At 41.2% G+C, this 17,971-nt stretch overlaps 1 protein-coding gene across 5 annotated transcripts in view; it reads left to right on the top strand.

Annotated features, from left to right (window-relative positions):
• LOC138751901 (NEDD8 ultimate buster 1-like) overlaps window positions 1-17,971 on the top strand; it is a 67,835-nt gene that overhangs the window by 28,072 nt on the left and 21,792 nt on the right. For all 5 annotated transcript variants that reach the window (XM_069914833.1, XM_069914832.1, XM_069914831.1 and 2 more), the window contains 4 exons: window positions 2,850-3,036; window positions 6,767-6,874; window positions 13,910-14,062; window positions 14,839-14,988. In XM_069914833.1, the coding sequence (XP_069770934.1) occupies window positions 2,850-3,036; window positions 6,767-6,874; window positions 13,910-14,062; window positions 14,839-14,988 (598 nt within the window). The remainder of the gene's footprint in view (window positions 1-2,849; window positions 3,037-6,766; window positions 6,875-13,909; window positions 14,063-14,838; window positions 14,989-17,971) is intronic.

Genomic DNA, 17,971 nt, shown 5'->3' with positions numbered 1-17,971 from the left:
GAAGTGTTTATGACCTACACTAAAAAACCTGCCACAATTTATCTCCTTTAAAACCTATCTATATACAATATAAAATATAACAAAATCTGTCATACTATTCTTAAATCAAGAGGTTCAGTCTTCAGGTTTCTGTGCCTTCTACCCAAAGGTAACAGTGAGAAGAGGTTGTGCCCTGGTGATGGGAGTAATTTATGATTTTGTTGCTTTCTTGAGTAGAGCCTCACATAGGTGTCTTCAATGGATGGAAGGTCGAAGCCTGTGATGGGCCTGGCTATCTTTGTTGACCTCTGCATTCCTGGGAGCTTGAATAATCAAAAGCAGGCTGTGATTCGCCTGGTCAACTTTCCATAGTGAACCTGTAGAAGTTTTATGGATTATTTGATGATGTGCCAACTCCCCTCAGACCTCTAGAAAGTAGAGGCATTGGTGTGGCTTCATGTTTGCCTTGATGGATTTTGGAGAGTGGGGAGCAGAGACACAGTGTTGCTCTGCAGATACCTGTGCTGAGTAGTGTGCCACGGAGGTAGCAGGCTCTGGGAGAGCAGCAGACTGGTGGAGGGCACCAGAAATGGCAAATTGAGAAAGAAAATCAGGGGAGGCTTGTAAAAAAACTAAAATCTTCTCCCAAGGCTCCAAACCCAATCTTTGAAAGATCTTATCAGTACTTCTGAGTTTGAACTTTTTTGCCCATACACAATAGATCAGCCGCCTTCATGGCTTCTGTAAAGGCATCCGGAGCCGGAATGTCTAGCTTCAGCAAAGCTCTTGCATTTTAAATGAGATTTCTTTGTGAAGTGTAAATACCTGTGAAGTGACCTACACTAAACCCCCCCCCCCCCACAATCTATCTCTTTTAAAGACATTTATCCATAAGCGTTCTAATATCCCCCGTAACACATGCAACAATGAAAGGAACCTTTCTTCTAACTCCAGAAAAGATCTTCTGAAATGTGGAATTACAGTAACTTGAGTTCTAATCCTCTCCACCTCTGCCTCATCAATGCAGACAACACATGGTCCCTCTGCATCTCCTTAAAATCAACAATGTTGTTTTTGGTCTGAGTGACATTGAGAGCAAAATTGCTGTTCTGACACCACCCAATCAGATTTATGATCTTCATCCTTGATTCTAAATTTAAATTTAGACATACAACAGGGTAACAGGCCTTTTCAGCCCATGAGCCCGTATTGCAGAATTTACACACAATTAACCTACAACCTCAGCCCATTTCAAATGGTCGGAGGAAACAGGACCAATTGGCGAAATCCCACGCAGACACGGAGAATGTACAACTCTTTACAGACAGCATGGGATTATAACTCCAGTCCCAAATGCTGGTGCGTTAACAGCGGTGCGTTAACCACTACACTAAACGTTCTGCTCCATCATTTCCTTTTGTTCATCCAATAACATTGGTGTCACCAGCAAATTTATAAATTACATTGGAGCTTGCATTACAAGGCCATAGACTACAAGGGTTCCACTGTTGGCATAGCAGTTAGCGCACTGCTATTACAGTGCCAGCGACCTAGGTTCACAAACATTGTTGTCTATAATGTATTTGTACGTTCTCCCCGTGTCTGCATGGATTTCCCCCTGATGCCCTGGTTTCCTTCCACCCTTCGAAATATATGGGCATTGTAGGTTAATTGGGGAGTTTGAGCAGCACAGGTTCATAAACCGGAGGGCCTGTTACTATACTGTATGTCTAAATTTAAAATTTAAGTTTATCTTGGCTTTCCAGTCATCTATGCACAGGGAATAGAGTAGGTGATGAAGCACACAACCTTGTGATGCCCCTGTTGAAAGTCAGCAAGTTGGAAATGATGGCAATCCATGTTGCTTGAGGTCTGCTGCTGAAGAAGTTGAGGTTCCATCCCACTGAAAATCATACTTGGGGAAGGGATTTTAGGAATAGGATTAAAGCACAGTTGAAAAACCATGGTCAGATTAGGGACAGTAAACGTGGCTTTGTAAGGAGCAGGTCATGTATCAATTTGATTGCTATTTTTAAGGAGGTAACAAAGATGGTTGATGAGGGTAGGACAGTGAACGTTGTTTACGTGGACTTCAGTTAAGGATTTTGACAAGGTACCTCAGAAGATGTAGGGGCGTGAGATCTATGGACATGAAATCGGTTGGCTTATAGAAGACTGGCTGTTATTTAGGCTAAAAGCCTATGACTGGTGGAGTTCTGTAGGGATTGGTGTTAAGAACCTTGTTATTCGTGATGAATAGATGGATTGGATAGTAAGTCTGCAGATGATACAAGTTAGAGTTGTGTGCAGTGTAGGAGAGGCTATCAAAGAATACATCTGGATATGGATCAGTTGTAGATCAGTGCAGAGAAATGGCAGATAGGTTGAATCTGGACAAGAGTGAAGTGTTGCACTTTGGGAGATCAAATGCAAGGAGAATGAATACAGTTAATGGCATGGCTCTTCAAACCATTGATGTGCAAGTGAATCAGGATTTCCAAGTCCATAACTCATTGAAAATACACATGCAATTAGATAGGGTGATAAAGAGGTGTGTGGTAGCTTGGTTTCATTGCTACATAAAACTTTGGTTAGATTGCACTTAGACCTGTTTACCCCATAACTGGAAGGATGTGGAGGCTTGGAAAGGGTACAGAGGAGGTTTGCTATTATGTTGCCTGGTTTAGAGGGTACAAGAAAATTTGAGTTATTCTCTTTGGAACATCAGAGGCTGAGGGGTGGCCTGATAGTTTTTAAAATATGAAGTATTGATGGGGTGGACAGTCAGAATCTTTGCCCCAGGGCAAAGCATCATACCCTAGATAACATGCATGGAAAGTGACCATGCCTTGTTCTATGTTCTATCTTAGAAAGTGTGGGTCTAAGTTCCTGGACACCGTAGATAACCGTGCAGTTCTACAGCTGGAAATAGTGTGGTGTTTTCTTCAGCTGGAACAGCTTGATTGCCTTCGTGATGCAGAAGAGAGGCTAAGATGGGCCCAAACCCGGCTGAACAATTGCCATGGAGAAAATCTGGAGCGACTCTATAACTTGAAGGTTTTTGTTCATTTATTTTTATATCTTGTAGATAATTTTACTTTGGCCTAGTTAAATTGTTTATTGTCCTGTTTACCTTGATAGAATGGAACATAGAACAGTGCAGTTGACCCATGATGTTATGCCGACCTATATAAAGCTATTCCACCATCAATCTAATCCTTCCCAATCTCACAGCCTACCTAAGAGTCCTTTAAATTACCCTATTGTACCAGCCTCTGTCACCATTCCACACACCCACCACTCTGGGAGAAAAAATAAATTAACTTTGCACAGATGTCCTTTTATATTTGATATTGTCTATGCCTCTCATGGACTTGAACACCTCTATTGTCACCTCACATCCTCCATCACTTAAAAGAGAAAAGCCCCATATTGATCAGGCTTTCTTTATAAGACTTGTTCTCTAATCCGGGTAACATCCTGGTAAATCTTATCTCCACCCTCTCTAAAACTTCCACATTGCTCCTGCAATAAGGCCACCAGAATTGAACATGATACAAGTGAGTTCTAATCAAAGTTTTAAGGAGCTGCTACATTACCTTGTGGCTCTTGGAACTCACTCCCCTGACTAATGAACCTATACCCCTCTTAACCAGCCTATCAACTTGCAAAGCAACTGTGAGGGATCTGTGGTCTTAAAACCCAAGATCCCTCTGTTCCTCCATACCTTTTCGAACCCTGTCATTAACCACGTATTCTGCCTTCAGGTTCAACTTTCCAAAGTACAACATGTTATCAGATTGAATTTCATCTACTACTTCTCTGCCAAACTCTGCATCCTGTTTATATCCTCTTGTAACTTTCAACAACTTTCCATACTATCCATAATGCCACCAATCTTTGTGTCATATAACCATATAACAATTTACAGTACGGAAAAAGGCCATTTCGGCCCTTCTAGTCCACACCGATTTACGTGAAATTCCACTAGTTCCACCTACCCACTCCCTTGCCCATATCCCTCCAACCCCTCACATCCATGTACTCATCTAACCTCCTCTTAAATAACAGAATTGACCCTGCTGCAACTACCTCTTCCAGAAGATCATTGCACTCAGCCACCACTCTGAGTGAAGAAGCATCCTCTGATATTACTCCTAAAGTTTTGCCCCTTAACCCTTAACTTATGACCCCTTGTTCCAATCTCCTCTACCCTCAAGGGAAAGAGCCTATTCACATCTACTCTATCTATTCCCTTCATAATTTTAAATACCTCTATCAAATCCCCTCTCAACCTTCTATGCTCCAACGAATAAAGTTCCATTCTACTCAATCTTTCTCCGTATTCAAGATACTGCAATCCAGGCAACATTTTCATAAACTTTCTTTGCACCCTCTCAACCTTATTTATATCCTTCCTATAATCTGGAGACCAGAACTGCACACAATACTCCAAACTTGGCCTCACCAATGCCTTAAACAGTTTCAACATCACCCTCCAGCTCCTATATCCTATGCGATGATTTATAGAGGCCAGCATAACAAAAGCCTTCTTCACCACCCTATCTACATGGGAATCCACCTTCAAGGAATGCTGAACCATTATTCGAAAATCCCTCTGTTCCTCTGAATTCCTCAATGCCCTCCTCTTCACTGCATATGTCCTATTTTGGTTATTCCTCCAAAAATGAAGCACCTCACATTTATCTACATTGAACTCCACCTGCCACCTTTCAGCCCACCTTTCCAAACAGTCCAAATCCTCCTCGCTATCCACAACTCCCCCTAACTTTGTATAGTCTGCATATTTACTCACCCAATTTACCACCCCGTCATCGAAATCATTAATATAAATGATGAACAACAAAGGACCCAACACCGATCCCTGAGGCACAACGCTCATCACCTGCTTCCATCCTGACAGATAGTTGTCCACCATGACTCTCTGGTGCCTATCTTTCCAGCCACTGTTGAACCCATCTGACTATCTATATTAATCCCTAGAGACTGAACCTTTCTCACTAAGCTTTCATGTGGAACCTTATTGAAAGCCTTACTAAAATCCAAATAGACCACATCAACTGCTCTACCTTATTCAATCTTTCTGGCCACCTCAAAAAATTCATCAAGATTCATCAAACACTACTTTTCCCTCACAAACTCATGTTGGGTTTTCCTGATCAATCCTTGCCTTTCCAGATATTTATACATATTATTCCTAAGAATTCCTTCCATTAGTTTCCCCACCACCGATGTCAAACTTTGGCCGATAATTGCTTGGCCTACACTTTTCGTCGTTTTTAAACAACGGAACCATGTTTCGCAACCTGCCAATCCTGCAGAACCACACCCTCCTCCAGTGACAGTTGAAAAATCACTGTCAGATCCTCTGCTTTTTCCTCCCTGACCTCCTTTAAGGTCCCTGCAAATCCCTTCTCATTTCTTTGAATCTGGCTTTCCCCCACTCAAAGACCTTCATCTTCGGACCAGACCTATCCCTTTCCATAATTAAGCTGAAACTAATGGTGCTATGGTCACTGGATCTGAAGTGCTCCCCAGCGCACACCTCTGTCACCTGCCCTATTTCATTCCCCAACAGTAGATATAACACTGCCCCCTTTGTAGTGGGCCTCTAACATAGTGATGCAAAAAAACAATCCTGCACACATTTTACAATTTTATCACACCCAAAGCAGCGAAATTCCGGAATATTTAACTGCCAGTCACCACCCTCCTTCAACCACGTCTCACTAATTACCACTACATCATGCTGCCAATTGTCTATCCACACCTTCAGCTCATCCACCTCCCTTACAACACTCCTTGCATTGAAGTAAATGCATCTCAGAGGCTTACCGCATCTTCCCTTCTGCCTATCCCCCTCTCTGCCATCCATACTATTATTTGTCACCATCCTCCCTTCTCCAGCATAGCATCTATCCCTCTCCTCCTCAATCAATTGCTGTTCCACCCCCAAATTTTGTGAATAAGCCTTTCCCCTTTGCCTACAATATCTCTCTTCTGTCCTCCCTTACATGGCAGAATATGTTCCATCCATTGACACCCCTCTGCCAAGTTTCTATGAATCCCATGGCTCATGACTTTCTGGATGAGCCTACCATGGGGAACCTTGCCAAATGCCTTACTAAAATTCAAAACAATCCACTGTCCTACATTTAATAATTTATTCTGTTATCTCTTCAAAAAACTCAATTAGGCTTGTGAGGCAAAACCTGCCCCTCATAAATCCATCCCTAATAAGACTCAAAATGTTCATAAATTCTGTCCCAAAGAATCCTCTCCAACAGTTTGCTCACTACTGATGTAGGAAAAGCTGTTCATGCCATCCAGGCAAGTCAACCTGTCCACATCACCACTGGTAGTGCAAAAGTAAAATAATTGTGACCGTAGCGAAGACAGAAGTGCAGGATTTCGTGTTAAAGAGGGAAGAAGAGTTTATGGTGTCACCTTGTACAAATAGAAAGATCCATTCAAGAGTCTGAAAACAGAAGGAAATAAACTGTCCTTGAATTTCTAAACATGCATCACCTGCTCGTTGGGGGCAGCTGAGAGTATGACTATGGCTCCTTCCCTGAGGAAGATGGAGGTGAATATAGAGTTGATTCAATGGCAAGAAGGTTGGTTTACCCGATGGGTGGCATCTAGTTGCCTCGTTGCCTGCTGCAACATTGTGCTTAAGCAATAAGTCACAGTATAAAAATCATGGCACTGAGCCTGGATGAATCCTTCTCCTAGTTTGCTTACTTGCCCATTTTGCTTTTTGTAGGGCAGCACTGCCAATGAACAGGTGCTGTACTTGCGGCTCAAGGTTCTGCAGGGAGTGGTGTTGTATCACAAAGGAAATCTCTATCGGGCAAGGGAACATCTGAATGAGGTGTGGAATTTCTCTGACTTTGTTTATAATCAGTAACTTTCTGCAAAATTCCTTTGTTACTTGAGCTAAATGTATAATTCTGAAATGGATATCCATTGCCTTCATCCAGAGAAATCTTTCCCATTTCTGCTTGAATCAGAGTTAGTGGTGGGTTTTTTAAAAAAAAATTTAAACTTAGCTGAAATATTACAGTCATCCGCCATCACATTGTGTATTTAGCACAGACCCGTGGGATTGCATTTCTACCCATTGTCTTAAATTCTTACCTACAAATCAAAGACTAATTAATGGTGTGTAAACTGTGAAAGGTAGTGCTAGGATACTGCCTGTCAAAATTGTTCAGGATTTTTCAATGCTTCTGAATGAAGCATTCAGTGTGTTTCAAAAGGGGGTTTTAAGACTGCAGGCATGTAATGGCACAATCAAGGAATTTTGCCACTATATGAGCAGTCTCAAAAGGAACGTGCAGGAATTTTGAGTTGATTCCTGCACCACGATTTATCCTGCAGGACCCCTACCACCTTTTGGAGGAAGTCTGCAGTGTAAATTGTACTGAGAAAAATTCATAGTTGGTCATTCAGTCCACTGCACATCCATCCTCAGGTTGCCCTCAGGTACTTGCTGTCTAAAAAGGCGCCCAGTGTGAATGACCACATGGGCAGTAATTGTTAATTTTTTTCATAAAAAACACTAAAATCAATTATTTTAAACATATTAATATGAAATGCACTTTGAAACTGTAATCTTTTAAAAATATTTTTTTAAATTTTTTAAAAATGTAACTTGCCTTATTCATAGTTATAAAACTTCCATTGGTTAATGGTCTAGTTGTCCTGATGCGGGTGTCAAATACAGGTCTCCCAGTGTTATACATGAGGAATTCCAGCAAGTAGCTATTCCACATTGGATTTCCAGATGTTCTGGCAGACAGCTGCTGGAAAATAGATGGCAGAGCTCATTCTCTTCCAGACTTCCATTCTCGAGTGGAGTCCCTAACTTGCTCTTAATCACCTCAAAATACAAGCTGTTCTCTTTTTCTTTGGCATACAAATAAACTCTGATTATCAGTCATGTTTAGGATTATGGTGGTGGTGTCGGGCCTCCCAATTTGATTTGAGTTGAAATTGATTATTATTGCAGTGTGTACTGAGATGCAGTGTAAAACTATCTGAGCCATCCAGGCAAGCCAATTTATGCCAAAGTACAACAAGATGGTACAAAAGTGGAATGTGACATTGCTGGAAAGTGTAGATTTTAAAAAGTGCATTGCCACAATAAGGTGGATCATCCTTAACCTATGAGAGGATGGTTCAATAGTTTGATAACAACAAGGAGAAAGCTATCCTTGAATTTGGACTACAATTTCAATCTCTTGTACAGTAGAATCCCTGTTATCTGTTATCCAGTACCTTCAGGGATCGCAGATATCGAAAATGTGAATTTCTGATTGACTGAGACTTGTTCTTCCAATACCTAACTAATACACCTGCATTAAGAATATACCATTTAAAAGACAAAAGGCAATGCAAAATGTAAAGTAATTTGGAAAAAAATTTCAGTATACTTGTCTTTAATTATGTAAAGTTGACTTTAATCAAGTAATTCCCTTAACTTACAAAATTTAAATTTGAACTGGTTGCTGGCATTGTAACAGCATTGCACTATCCACTACACTAACTGGGCAGCCGTCACAATTTATGTATCTAATATAGATAAAGACTTACTAGGCAGGGATAGGAAGATACTTGGGGAGAGTCACTCCAGTGGAGAGCGTCATCATCCTGAGCGCTGCTGTTTTATTCAAACTTTATTCAAACAGCTGCTGCAGTTGGGGCACAACTGGTTTGCTTTCCTCTTCACTAAGGGATTGTGTGTTGCTTCAGAGAATAATTACTTTTACATGAGCATCTTCCTTGCGCTGACAAACCAACTTACTGGTCAGGCTCTCGGTGCATTTTTTTTGTGCTGAACCTGACTCGTCACCACATGTGGTGACAGCAAAAAAAAATGTGTGCACAGTGAGGGGCATTTCTCCTTCAGCGGGGTAAACCTGAGCATGTCCAACAAAGTCTGTGCTTCCCCCGCAAGGTCTATCCACCCTGTATTTATTTGAAAACCACTCATTTATTTCCTTGGGTTTTTTTAGTCAGTTCTTTGAGTTTCCGGTTGATTGAATTCTGGATAATGAGAATTTTACCCCTCCAGTGGAGGGGAGAAAAGATTATAACCAGGGAGTGATGGGTCCTTTAATAGGTTGACTGCTTTCCTGAGGCAGTGGGAAGTGTAGATAGTTGATAGAGGAAAGATTGGTCTGCGTGATAGTGTGGGCTCTGTTCACAAATCTTGCAAGTTCCACTTTCAATCTAATTGTTGTTAATACTGTTGAGCCCAGAGGACCCCAAAACCCAGCAGCAACAGATATTCACCAAGACAAATGGTTACTTAAACAAAAGTTGCATTTAATTATCTTTAAACATGAAAACAGAATCACACTTTAACTAACCTAACTTAACCCCCTTCTAATTCTAAGTGTACCTGTATGTAATATGTGTGTAAGTTCAAAAAAGTTATTTGCTTCACAGTCCAATCTCACTTCTCATTCCTCCAAGTTCACTGGTTGCAGGTAATTCTTATACTATGCACAGAATTTAACATTTATGAAATTCACCAGGCTTTGGAGTTTGAAAGGTAAATGGTTCTCACTCAGCAAGGTTCTTGTCGGTTTTCAGAGAGAGATTTGTTGTTCACTGGACACCCACACAACTGTCACTTCAGTGTCTTGCCGAAGAAACCTGCCCCATCGAGGTTCTCCAGATGATAACCTCTTTCTTTCAGGTCACCACAGAGTTCCTTCTTGTTTCACTTATTCCAAGTTAAACATTAGACAGCCAGTCCTCTCCTCTTGCATGAACCACAAGGGCTTTGACCAGGCTGAAATAAGAACCTGTCTTCCAAATGGGGTTTTCCACAAGTTTGTCCTGTTCCAGTCCCAGCTACTGTTACTGCTGGCTGTAACACTGTAGAAGTGATCTCTGTGTGTGTCTCTTTCTCTCTCTGAGAAAAAGCCTGTTTGACACTCTCTACTTGCAAAACCACATGAACCTCTTAGAACATGTGCAGATAATCTGTGGCTCCAACAAGATCTTTCATCTGTTGCCTTTTGTAAACAACAATCCATTAGTGAAGTCTCTTAAACACTCTCCAAAGCTCTTGCAAAAGCTGTGGAGCCAATATGTCTAGTATGGGGCAGAGCTCCAGTATTTAAAATAAGATCTGTTTAAAAGTGTTTGTAGGTGACCTACTCTAACAAACCTTTCCCAATTTATTTCCCAAAAACATATTTATATACTCTGTCACAATTCTCTAACAATTTTTTAATGCACTTTTTAAAATAAATAAATAAATAATGTGATTTTATGATCCAGTTATGAGGTGATTGGAGATGCTGAGGCCTAGATCTGAAGTTTAGGAATGAGGTTGCAGGGGACAAAGATACTGAAGGCAGAGTTGTAATCGACAAACAGGATCCTATTTACTATGCTCCCTTTATTGTAGTCCTGGGCAGAGCTCTTTCTGTACCAAGGTGTGATGCATCCAGATAGGATACTTTCTATGGTGTATCTATAAACATTAGTAAGAGCTATTGGGAACCTGCTGAATTACCTTAGTCTTCTGAGGAAGTAGTGTTAGGTAAAAACATCATGAGCTGGGAATGTAGAAGGAGTCACCCAGTGCTGGGCCGTAACAAGATGCAGTTGTGACCTTGTACTCTCAAGATAAGAGTGGGGATGACAAATTGATGTGCAGGAAACTAGCAGAGAAGGATAGCAACAGTTTATTCATTGGACAATGTCATGGTATGATAATTTACTAAGTACATATCCTAAGGTATATAAAAAACACCACTTGCTGATAACGGCAGAATGCGCCTTCTCCAACTAACACTGTTAGTTGCAAGTGTTACAATCCGGCAATAAAGAACAAAGAACCTTGATTTTGACTCAGTCTGGTGTTTGACTCACTCATTCATGAACAAAGCAGACCTAACAATTGAGGGATTGGTGCACTTTCTTGGCCAAAGCTTCAATGGTTGGACTGAGGAAGTAGAGGGATTAGTGCACTTTCTTGGCCAAAGCTTCAATGGTTGGACCAGAACTGATTATCAGTGATACTTGTGGCTAGGAACTCAAAGCACCCCACCATTTCCACCTTAGTACAGTTTATACAAACAGTGTCTACTTCACTCTGCATCTTGAAACTCCTTTGTTTTGCTGACGTTGAGGGAGAAGTTACTGTTCTGATATCATACCATTAAATTCTATCACCTTTCTGTACTGTGTCTTGTTGTTTGAGTTCAGGCCTACTGCAGTGATGTCACCTGTGATCGTAAATGGTGTAGGAGCAGAATAGGACACACAATCATGGGTGCACATATCTAATAAGGAACTGAGTAGGCACCCTTGTAGGGGCACAATTGTGGGGGATTCTCCGAGATTGTAGGTGAGGAAGTCGAGGATCCAGTTGCAGAGGCGTTGTTGAGACCTAGTGCAGCTCAGAGATGAGGTTGGTGAACAATGGTATCCTATAGTTCTGCCTTCAATATAATTGTTGTTAATACCCCAACAATTTTAATATACTTTGATATAATAAATTTCCTAAGTGAACATAGGAAGCTTAAAGGGAGCACAGAAAATGGGACCTTTTTTATAAAGACTACAACTCTTCTTTCAATACCATTGTCCCCAGCAAACTCATTCCCAAACTTTGGGGTTGAGGCCTCAGTATCCACCCCCACCCCCACCAGCACTTCACCACTGGATCCTTGACTTCCTGCCTAATAGATAGCAATAAGTTTAGATGGCTAACAACCTCTCAGTCCCACTCCAGACCAGCACTTCTCAAGAATGTGCACACAGTCTCCTACTGTTCTGCCTCTGTACAGCTAAATTCTATTCTGATCTTATCTTCATACTTGCTGATGGCCCCACAGTAGTGGGCCAGATATCAAAATGTTGATGAGACTCCATACTGAGGAGAGAAAGTCTGGTGACATGGTGCAAAGGTAGCAACCTCTCAAAGTCGATCAGAGAGGACAGAGTTACAATCATGCTGCTGGAATTGAAAGAGTAGATCACTTCAAGTTCTCAGGAATAAATATCTCCAATGAACTGGCCTGGGACATGCACATTATGATGGTCAAGTGGGGAGGGGGGAAACAAGCTTTTTCAGTTCTGCACCCCATGTCTTTCTTGAAGATCAAGGAAGTCTGGCATGACCCCTTGTCCCCTTTCCTTAGTTTCGACAGGTTACAGGTGCACCATTAAAAACATGCATGCTGGACGCATCACAGTACGGTACAGGAGTTGCTCTGCTCAAGATCAAAAGAAGATAGTGAATGAAGCTCCAAACATAATAAACACCCCTTCCCTCCATGGACTCCATCTCCTGCTGTCAGGAAAAGCAGCCAATGTATCAAAAAAATCCATCACACCCCCTTCCAGTGGGAGTGGCTCGAGAGTGCAAAAGCTTGGAGTGCACTATACTTGACTGTTCATCATTAATCCTTTTAACACGAGATCTGTGAAGAAGTGTTTCTTTGCAGCCATCGGATTCCCGAATGAACCCCACCACAGTGCTCTCATGTTCCCTCTGGTGCTAATTGATCATCAGCCCAGTTAGTGTGGTGGTCAGCACAATGCTGTTATAGCCACCAGCAACCCAGGTTTGAATCTAGCGCTCTCTGTAAGGAGTTTGTATGTTCTCCACGTAAAGTCCTCCCACATTCCAAAGACTTGTGGGGTTAGCAGATTTATTGGAAGAGCCCATTACTGTGCTGAATCATTAAAATTAAAATCTAAATTTTCATTATAATTGTATGCTTTGTAAATTACATCCTTTGCGTGGATCTACATTAGAGATAACTTGTTAGTCTATTTTCAGAAGTGCAGGTTGAACCTCTTTCATCTGGCGATATAGGAACCTGGCCATTGCCGGACCACACAAAATGCCAGAAAACAGAAATTGACCCTTAAGGGAACCCCCCTAATTTAAGCCTATCAAAGGTAGAACAAAGCTTGAAACAGGAAATAATACTGTGGGGCGGCACAGTTTGTATAGTGGTTAGCGCAACGCCTTTACAGCGCCAGGTGATCGGGACTGGGGTTTGAGTCCCGTGCTGTCTGTACAGAGTTTGTACTAACAGTGGCAGATTCAAAACATGCTAGACCACAGAGCACCAGATTAAATAGAGGTTCAACCTGTATTAGGTTTTTGTGACATAACTTAAACCAAAAACTTAGAGCATTGGATAAGGGACCTAGTAAGTTGAATGGAAATGTGGGAACCAGGCGATAGCAAGTTAGAAGGGAGCAGTCCACAATGAAATGAAAGGGAATGCGTGCATACATTATTTGATGAGCTAGAAGCTGAACCACAAGGATTTGAGAGTCAGTCAGCAGGTTTTTGGAGTGCACTATACTTGACTGTTCATCGTTAATCCTTTTAACATGAGATCTGTGAAGAAGTCTGTTCTATCAACCATAGTTCACAAACAGTGAACCAAAAACATGATCGGTTTAAAAGAGTCACCATGTAGACATTCTTGCTATGTGGTTAGTTAAGGATTACAATTGAATGCTTGTAGCACAAGCTACAATGAAGAAACACACCGCCAGCACGTTGGATATCCTCATCGACTGTTTTATTCAAATCCCGCGGCGCCCCTTCAAGGGCAGCATGAGCTCGGCCATTGCATGCACGGTGACATCATAACGGCTGCCCAAGGCACACACTGGGCTGCAAGCACGAGGCAGGGAGAACCCCTGATGGCGCCATCTTCTCATGGCTGTCCCACCACGCGGCAGTACAAGCGGGGCTGGTTTGCCACGAGAGAGTGCGCTGCCACATGCTAATGTTTTTATGATTGATCTGGTCATTTGTAAATTAGAACTGTCAGAGATTTCTATCATGGTATCAATTTCTTCCTGTTTTTAATATTAGTCATTCATAATTCTACTCGTGGTTTTCATTCTTCAGGCAGAAGTATTATTGAGAAACCTTTCTGTGGATGATATAAAGGTCGTGCAACTCATGAGCCTTGGATTCACAGCCCAGGAGGCACGGTTAGGTTTGCGAGCATGTGACAATGATGTTAATCTCGCTGCATCGCATATCTATCAGAGGAGAGAGGTAATTGTATTGAGTCTATTTGGTCTTTCCCAGTTATGTGCTTCATAAATATAACTGAGGTGACTTAAGTAGTCAATGGTTCAGTGGTTTTGATAACAGGATTTAAAATGATAAAGGGTACAGGAAACTACATGAGCAAAACTGTTCTTAAAGACCAGAAGTGACCGAAAGAAAAATCTATTTACATCGAGAGTGTTTATGGTGTGGAATAGCCAAATGAGAATCTTTGACTCTACAGAAGAAACAGCAGATGCTGGAATCTGGGGCAAGAAGCAATCTTCTGGAGGAACTCATCAGGTCAAGTAGCATGGGTGGGGGGGAAATAAATGGTGGACATCTTGTATCAAAACCCTTCATCAAGTTGGAACCTTTTGTTAAACACCATATCTGAAAATGCTGAACAACAGATACAGGAAAGATTAATTCCCTACTATTAATTCACTCAGTTTATCAACTGACATCAATAATATTAATGACTTGTCTGGAAAGTGGGCAACACACTGATAGATTAAAATTTTGCTGCAGGGCTACACCCAACACATTATATTTATTAGATCAGTATCCTTAATCCTTAGGTTGAACACCTCAGGCCAAACCCAACTTTCTAACCATTGTTCATGCCCTCCATGAGCATGTCTTCTTACAAATGCTCTCTTTTTAATATTCATGCTTTATTTTCTCCATTTTATAAAAAAAAGTGAATATTTTTATTCAATTTTTATTAGATTTAAAACTCTGTGGATGTTTGACAGATGAATATGTTGTGCACCTTGTAGAACAAAGCTGAAATAAGGAGAAAGGAGAGAGCAGAAAGGAAAAGGAAAAAGCAAGAATCCATAAATTCCTTGGTGGCTATGGGATTTTCGGAAAAGGCTGCTGCCAAAGCATTACGATCAACCAACAATATCTTGGAACGTGCAGTGGAGGTGAGTGAGTCTCAGAGCTCAGTTGAGTTCATACAGGGAGAGAGGGGGAAGGGGATTTACTCTCAAGTCAAACAGTGCCAAAGCAGGTGTCTCAGCCTATTGTGTCCATGCCATCCCAGTTAGGAGAACGAAGGGGGCTCTCACTGAAACATTTTGAATGTTGAAAGGTCTGGACAGAGTAGATGTAGAAAGGTTGTTTCCCATGCTGGGAGAGTCTAGGACAAGAGGACACAATTTCCGGATTGAAGAGCACCCGTTTAGAACAGAATTTTGTTTGAATTTTTTCAGCCAGAGACTGGTAAATCGGTGGAATTTGTTCCATAGAAAATAGGTGTAGGTGTAGGTCATTTCGCCTTCAAGCCTATTCATTATGATCATGGCTGATCATCTACTCAGTACCCAGTACTTGCCTTCACCCCATACCCCCGATCCCCTTTGCCCCAAGGGCCAAATCCAACTTCCTCTTAAATATGGATAAGGAACCAGCTTCAACTACTTCCTGTGGCAAAGAATTCCACAGATTCACCAATCTGAGATTTAAAAAAAATTCTCATCTGTCCTAAAAGACATCCCCCTTATCCTTAAATTGTGACTCTTGGTTCTGGTTTTCCCCAACATCTGGGACAACCTTCCTGCATCTAGCCCGTCCAATCCCTTAAGAATTTTGTACATTTCTATAAGATTCCCCCCCCCCCAGCTTCTAAATTCCAGCAAGTATAAGCCTAGTTGATCCAGACTATCTTCATATGTAAGTCCTGCCATCTCTGGTATCAATCTAGTGAACCTTCTCTGTACTCCCTCCATGGCAAAGATGTCTTTCCTCAGATAAGGAGACCAAAACTGCACTAAATACTCCAGGTGTGGTCCCACAAAGGTCCTGTACTGCTGCAGTAGAATGTCTCGAATCCTCTTGCTATGAATGCCAACATACCATTGGTTTCCTCACTGCTTACTGCCCACTTCAATGACTGGTGCACAGCGACACCCAAATCTCATTGCATCTCTCCTTTTCCTAAATGGATGCCTGTTCTTGTCTCCAAAGTGGATAACCTCACATTTATCCACATTATATTGCATCTGCTATGTCTTGGCCCACTCACCTAACTTGTCCAAGTCACCCTGCATCTCTATACAGCTAATCCTGCCACCCAGCTTCATGTCATCTATAAATTTGGAGATGTTGCTTTATATTCCCTCATCTAAATCGTTATATATTGTAAATAACTGGGGTCCTGGCATTGAGCCCCACTAGTCACAGCCTGCCATTCTGAAAATAACCTGTTTATTCTTACTCTTTGCTTCCTGTCTTTCAACCAATATCAACCTCAATACTGTCCCTCCTAAGTTTTAAGTTTGCTTTAAGTTTGTACACTAATATCCTGTGCAGGACCTTATCAAATTCCTTCTGAAAGTCTAGATTACCACATCCTCTGGTTCTCCCTTATTCACTCTAAAATCCTCAAAAATTCTATTAGATTTGTCAGGCTTGATTTTCCCTTCCCTTCCCATCTGACTCTATCCGATGATATCACTACTTTCCAAATGTATTGCAATTGCATCTTTAAGAACTCTCTCTCTCTCTCTCTCTCGTGAAGACAGAAGTAGTTATTCAATTGGTTTGCCATGTCCTTGATCCCCATGATCAATTCACCTTTTTTGTTTGTAAGGGACCCACATTTGTCTTAACTAACCTCTTGCTCTTTAAGTAATTATAAAAGCTTTCATAGTGTTTTTTTATGTTCCGTGCCAACTTTCTGTCATAATCCCTTTTACCTTTCCTAATTAATCCTTTTGTCCTCCTCTATTGAATCCTGAATTTCTCCCAGTCCTCAGGAATACTTTTTTTCTGGATAGTTTATATACTCCTTATTTAGATTTGATACTCTCCCTGATTTCCCTTGCACTACCTACCTTCCTTGATTTATTCTTATTCCAAACTGGGATGTACAATTGTTGTATTTCATCCAAGCTATCTATAAATGATTGCCTTTGCATTTCCACCGTTAGTCCTTTAAGTATTATTTCCAAATTTATCTTAGCCAATTCATGTCTCATATCATCAAAGTTACCCTTCTTTATGTTCAAATGTTTGTATTTGAATCAACTCTGTCACTCTCCATCTTAATGAAGAATTCCACCATATTGTGGTCACTGTTACAAGATCAAACCAGCAACCACAAAGAAGGCAGATCACACAAGGGTAAAGATGAACAATTACTTTATTAACAAAAATTCACCTTCAAACTTTAATTCAAAATCCCCCCTTTTATAACAATGCCCACTGGTTACTATGCAAATTTCTATAACAGTGTAAAACTAATAAATTCCCCAGCCTAAATATAACATACGTAATCAAAGTCTAAGTTGTATTTCCAACCAGCCCAAAGAAAAACTTAGACACAAAACAAACACAAAACACACAAGAATCACAAAACTTCAATCTCAACCGAAGCAAAGATCATAAACAAAATTCAGTTTGTTTGATAAACTGAAGCCAATAGATCTTTGAGAAAGGGAGAGAGAGAGCACAAAATTCGAAGTTGTCTTGTGTTGCTTGCAGAGAGAGGAACAACTGGCTTGGTCCGGATCCTTCTGGCTGCTTTTGGAATGTTCATCCCTTTTGAAATCCCAACATTCTAAACTGTCCTCCAGACCATGACTCATGCTCTGGGCCTCCTTCCACTCCATAGCACCACCCAGTGATGGCTTATCATTTAAGTCCTGAAAGTTTTCCATTTTATGCACATGCTCAGTCCATCTCCCACTCTCTCAGCAGTCCACCTTCACCTTGGCTCTCTAAGGCAAACTATCACTTTTTAACATAAAACCACACAACACATAGGCCAATACACAACACAGAACTCTGTAACATCACTCTTACCCAAGAAGTTTCTCACAAGATTACTAATTAACCCCTCCCTATTACTCATTACCCAGCCTAGAATGGCCTGTTCCCTCATTGGTTCCTCGACGTGCTGATTTA

This window comes from Narcine bancroftii, chromosome 1 (assembly GCF_036971445.1).
Source record: "Narcine bancroftii isolate sNarBan1 chromosome 1, sNarBan1.hap1, whole genome shotgun sequence".
Taxonomy (NCBI): Eukaryota; Metazoa; Chordata; class Chondrichthyes; order Torpediniformes; family Narcinidae; genus Narcine; species Narcine bancroftii.
The sequence above is the reverse complement of the archived record's forward strand: the minus strand, read 5'-3'. Positions and strand labels throughout refer to the sequence as shown.